The 5,545-nt window shown below is 62.4% G+C and overlaps 1 protein-coding gene across 1 annotated transcript in view; it reads left to right on the top strand.

The window, feature by feature from the left end:
• The window catches only part of VOLCADRAFT_100840 (uncharacterized protein), a gene marked incomplete at both ends in the record, with an annotated part of 30,006 nt that overhangs the window by 4,038 nt on the left and 20,423 nt on the right, over window positions 1-5,545 (top strand). The window contains 5 exons of the mRNA XM_002959346.1: window positions 4-3,250; window positions 3,606-3,803; window positions 3,996-4,700; window positions 4,993-5,034; window positions 5,287-5,361. Coding sequence (XP_002959392.1) covers window positions 4-3,250; window positions 3,606-3,803; window positions 3,996-4,700; window positions 4,993-5,034; window positions 5,287-5,361 — 4,267 coding nt within the window. The remainder of the gene's footprint in view (window positions 1-3; window positions 3,251-3,605; window positions 3,804-3,995; window positions 4,701-4,992; window positions 5,035-5,286; window positions 5,362-5,545) is intronic.

Genomic DNA, 5,545 nt, shown 5'->3' with positions numbered 1-5,545 from the left:
CAGGTAGACGCGTTCACAGCGCTATCTGCGGGCGCCGAGCAATCTCCTGAGGCGGCGACTACAGCAGCAGTACTGGTGGAGGCTGAGGAGCAGGAGGGCTACACGGTGACCAACGCCGTGCAGAGCTATGTGCTGCGGGGGGAAGAACTCAGCGGCCTGGACTGCAGCGTGTACAATATCGTCTCCAGCTATGAGGTTCGACGTGTGCCGCCAGCTCAGCACCCGCACCGAGAGCGATTGGGTCTACAGGTCCCGGTGGCAGTTCGACGCCGCAAGCGCACTACCCCTGCCGCACCCATAACCGCCCCCGTGCCTGCCCCTGTGCCTCTGCTGACTGCAGCCCCGGCCCCTCCTCCTGAGCCACCTGCTCCTACAGCTGCAGCGACACTCGACCATCCAACGTCTCAGACAGCCACGGAGCTGCCCCGCCTGGTGGCCTTCCACGGCACGCATCCGCTGTACAGAACACATGTCCACATCCGCCTACCGCGGCCGCGATATGTACAACTTGGAGGCTCTCTTCCCCGCCGGCCCCGCCCTGGCACCTCTGCTGCGAGCATGGCGCAGTACTACGCGTTTGTCCTGGGTACTTTCAAAGCTCACCGGGGTCAGCCCATCCCCCCCGGGCTGACTGTAAAGGAAGCCTACGACACCTGGTGGGCAGAGCTGGGCACTACCGAGGCAGGTCGCTCGTACCAGGCATACGTATCGGTGCTGCTGGACAACATCGAAGAGGACCACGCTGGGAAAGCCCGCCGTCAGGCGGAGTACAACCAGCGGCGCCGCCAGCAGCGTGCAGCAGCGGCAGCAGCCGCGCTGCCTGAAGGTGACAGCACGAGCGCTTCGGATGGAGATACCGATGACGGCATCCGCGGGCATCTCAGGCCTGATCCTGAAACACAGCCGCCCGCCGAGGACCAGCTGGAGCACTTCGTGTACATCCCAGGTCAGGAGTATCCGACGGCTGGCACCGACCTCGCCGCCGTCGCTCTTACGGACCTGTTTGACTGCACCAACGCTGCTGGCGTGTATGCCTATAATGCAGCACGGCGCTGCCGGGCCCCGGCCCTAGCGGATGGCCATGGTGCAGGCAGCGATCGTTTCAGCCGTCGGATCACACCAGCGGACCTGCCCCTCCTGACTGAAGCAACCAAGCGTCTGAAGCGGTATCTCGTTGCCGCAGCAGCCGGCACTGTTGAGGCAGATGGGGGCGCCCACACGGGACTGACGGCCACACCTGAGATGGACACCCCTCGTGTCGAGCTGCACCGCCCCACCAGCGGACCCCTGGTCGCCATCGTGCGCATGCCTGGCACTCCTGAGCGGACTGAACAGGCTCGCATGCCCATCTATGTGCACCTCCCCCAGCCGCCCAGCATCGACGACACCATCGAGCTGTTCACGCTTGCCCCCCACCAGGCCGTGCCCTTTATGCTCATGGCTCGGTACTTCGATCATCGCGATGAGCCCAACCCTGGCGACCCGCCACAGATGCTTGTGGAGGGCAAGCCCGGTACCGGAAAGAGCCAGTTCGTACAAGCGCTCCTGTGGTACACCTTCCAGCATGGCTGTCCGCACTGGGCGGCCACCTGCGCCTACTCATGGGCTGCTGCAACTGCCTTCAGCACGCCGGTGCATCGCAGCCTCTCTACCCACGCCATGTTCGCCCTATCTGCTGGCAGCAACCGAGCGGACAGCGTCAGGAAAGGCAGCGCAGCCAGCCGACAGGTGCATCGGAATGTCGGTGATGGTGCACTCATCATTGACGAGATCGGCATGAACAGCCTGGACCACCTGGGTGCGTGCAACCAGTCCTGCACTCGTCACCTGTTGCCGCCACCGCATCTCGCCGGCGACCACCCCGCCGCCACCATCTTCAGCGGCCGTCCCAGCGCCAACACGGGCGACGAGTTCCAGCACCCGAAGCCAGGTGGCCCGCCCCTCTACAAGTACGCCGCTGCTGTGGAATGCAACCCTCAGTTCTCGCCCTCTGTCCCAACCGTGCAACCTCTGCACGGAGACGAGGACAACGATGGCGACCCTAATGAGGCCGCCGCTGGATCTCAAGGCAGTCAGCAGCAACCCGAAGCAGCAGCACGCCGGCCCCGGGCCGTCCCACAGACGCAGAGCTGCATACTTGAGGGCTTCCGGGTTTACCGATCCCTGGCTAAGACGGTCTTCTTGCTGGAGAAGCAGCAGCGCCAGGACAGCAGCCCCTCTGGTCGTCGCCTGACAGAGTATGCCTCTATGTTTGGCGGTGAGCCAGCCACCGAGCAGCGCATAGCCGAGATGGTCGACGACCTTAACAGCCGCGCCATCGTCGACTTGGCCGACCTGGCACACCTCGAGCCGCGCGTCGTGCTGCAGAGGAACGAACCACGCCACACACTCAATACCCGGCTCATCATGCTGGAGGCACAGCGCAAGAAGCAGCGCCTTGTGGTGTGGAATGCGGACCACGTCCCTGTCCAGAAGCGCGGTGCTGCTGCGGAACCGGGCCTGACACACGTGGAGAAAGCAGTTGCGATGCGGATCAAGGATCACGAGTTTGGCCACACCACCGCCGACACGTGGTACTACCATGGCGCCCGATACATCCTCCTTGATACGACTGCTGCCGATGCCGGAGCGAGCCACAACAACGAGGTGGAAGCCTGCGGCCTGCTTGAGGATGGCCGCGAGCCAGCCGATGATGGCCGTGGCCCCTACCGCCGGCTCAAGTACCTTCCAGCGGCTGTCATTGTGCGGCCTATAAGCGGCCACATCCCCGGCACCGTGCTGCAGGGCCTTGGAGACTACGCCAGCAGGGGTGGTGCCTTCATCCTGTCACCCCGGGCGTCTTGCATTGCCGAGGTCGACATGCCTGCCGCCGGGTACGGCACCATCACAAAGCAGATCCGGCGCCTCAACGTACCGCTCGGCGACCGCCAGGCGGTCACCGATTACTTCGTGCAAGGCCGCAGCTTCAAAGACGAGTGCTGGCTGGTGGATCTCGCTGTCCCACCCAACGGCATCAAGCGCGCCACCCTGTATGTGCTGCTGACCCGCTTCAAGACGCTGGACCACGTCCGTCTGCTCCGGCCGCTCTACACTACACCGCACGAGCACAAGAGGATAATCAAGCAGTTCCTCAGCGCGACTAACCTCGAGCCGGACCTGGCCGCCAACCTGCGCCTGCTGAAGCAGGCAGCGCGCGAGACCGAGCAACGATATACGGCCGAGTTCCAGCATGCACGACAGCTGGAAGCGCGTTGGGCCCCCTCGGCCCAGAGCTAGTTGAGTTGAGTCGAGTTGAGTTGAGTTGAAACCGCGACCCGCCACTGTACGGCGTTAAATGACAGCGTCCGGGGTAAGGGGGACACCCCGGACGACACGCTCGCTCCCTACGGGAAGGAATGGGGAGCCGCCCACCAATGTGTGCAGCCCCCCGCGGGTTCGACTCCCGCGCGAGCGCTTCACAGGCTAAATTCCCGTGCTAGACTCCGCAAGCTTAAATTCCTTCCGCAAGCTTAAATTCCTTCTTTTGAGAGCGCGCTGTTCGCGCGAGTGCGCCGTACCTCCGCAGCAAGTACGACACATAGCCTGTACTGGTCCGCGCAATGCAGGAATTTGCCACCAGCCAGCACAGGAGCTACGGCCCACTCCGCGGGTGCTGCCCAGAGCCTGCCTTGACGACCCAGCTAGTGTGGAGGTGCCGTACTGCATGCGGTTAGAGCCGGATCTGCCCAACCGCACTATGCTGGTCGGCGACAGTGTTGCAGAACGCATGTTCATATGCAACGCCTGCCACAAGGCCTTGAGTGGTAAGTCAGTTTGTGCTGCATGCTGTTCGTCGTGTCTATGCGGTATAACTCAGTGCGGCACATTCTGCCTGCGTCTGTTCTGCTCCGTTCATCTGCAGCATGTGCTTGCCTCTCCTGCCTTTGCTGGCCGCTTTCCTATTGATTCCCTAGTCGTCTCGGACCTACTTGCCCGTGCTTGCCCCCCTCCTACAGCCTGCCGAGTTCCCGAAGCTGCACTGGCGCGTCTGGACCCTGGCGATGTGCCGCGCGTCAACCATCTGGGTGACCCTCTGCCGTCGCCCACTTTCCTGGAGGGGCAGCTTCTGGGCCGCGGCCGCATCGTCCAGCAGTTGCTCATCATGTACCTGGCAGACCGACCGCCGGACGTCTTCCCGCGTGCTGTAAAGACTCACGGCATTGGGGTCGTAAATCCTGACCCGAATATGCTGCGAGCACAGCTGCCGGCGCGGGCGTCCGACCTGGCTGGCGCTATCACGGTTGTGTGTGTCGACCAGGTTCACAACCGGGCGGAGCTGCTGGAACGTGTGCGAAAGGCGCCAGGTCTACAGGTGCGAGGACAGGTCATCGTCGCCTGGGTCCGGTTCTTGCAGCACAACGATGAGGAGGAGCTGGCTGTTGATGAGGATGCTCTGCAGGAGTACGAACGCATGGGCTGTGCTGCAGGTGTGCCGGACGAAATCTTGCATGCCGCCCTTGCGCCGACTGATCCGGAGGTGGCGAACGTTCTCCGCACCACCTTCCTGCACGATCGCACGGGTGCGGCAGGTGTGCGGCAGTTCCAGGACGTGGTGGAAGCGGCTGTACGTGATGGCAATCTTGCCGATGCAACTGCGGTACCTGACATGGATCCTGTAAGACCGGTGCAGCCAACACTGGCGGATCCGACCCCGAATGCAGGTGTGCTATTTTGTTACTGTGCTTCATGCGATCTGTTGTGTACTCTCTGCTTTCGTGTTGCCCTCGCACTGCACCTCCTGCACCGCCGCTACCGCACCTGTCCCGTGCATCGAAAGAATGCTCCTCTTGTGCTGACGAATCTCGATGCACAGCCTGACCTGCCGGATAGGCTGGACTCTTGCAGCGCACTCGCCTGTCCCGCTGGTGATGTGTTCTACTACTCCCCCGTGTATGTTATTGAGTGCAGGGCAACTTGCCGATGCAACTGCGGCACCTGACGTGGATCCTGCAGGACCGGTGCAGCCAACGCTGGCGGATCCGACCCCGAATGCAGGTGTGTTATTTTGTTACTGTGCTTCGTGCGATCTGTTGTGTACTCTCAGCTTTCGTGTTGCCCTCGCACTGCACCTCCTGCACCGGACAGCCGCTACCGCCACTGTCCCGTGCATCGAGAGAATGCTCCTCTTGTGCTGACTAATCTCGATGCACAGCCTGACCTGCCGGATAGGCTGGACTCTTGCAGCACACTCGCCTGTCCCGCTGGTGATGTGTTCTACTACTCCCCCGTGTGTGTTATTGAGTGCAGGGCAAGACCCTGGACCGGGGCCATTCACCGCCATCCTGCGTGGACCTGTCGACCAGCCAGTTGAAGGTGCACCAGGTGCGTGCATTCTCTTGCTTGGCTGAGCATAGGGCTGACGCATCTTCGCTTGTTTGTAACGCGTTCGAGACGCTTCGATTTCGCTTTTGTCCGGCCTATGCACACACCATGCTGCATTTACCGCCGTTGCTGCACCATGCTATCAGCGTGGATTGCATCCTGACCCAGCTCTTGCGCATCTGTG

This window comes from Volvox carteri, assembly GCF_000143455.1.
Source record: "Volvox carteri f. nagariensis unplaced genomic scaffold VOLCAscaffold_169, whole genome shotgun sequence".
Lineage (NCBI taxonomy): Eukaryota > Viridiplantae > Chlorophyta > Chlorophyceae > Chlamydomonadales > Volvocaceae > Volvox > Volvox carteri.
The sequence above is the reverse complement of the archived record's forward strand: the minus strand, read 5'-3'. Positions and strand labels throughout refer to the sequence as shown.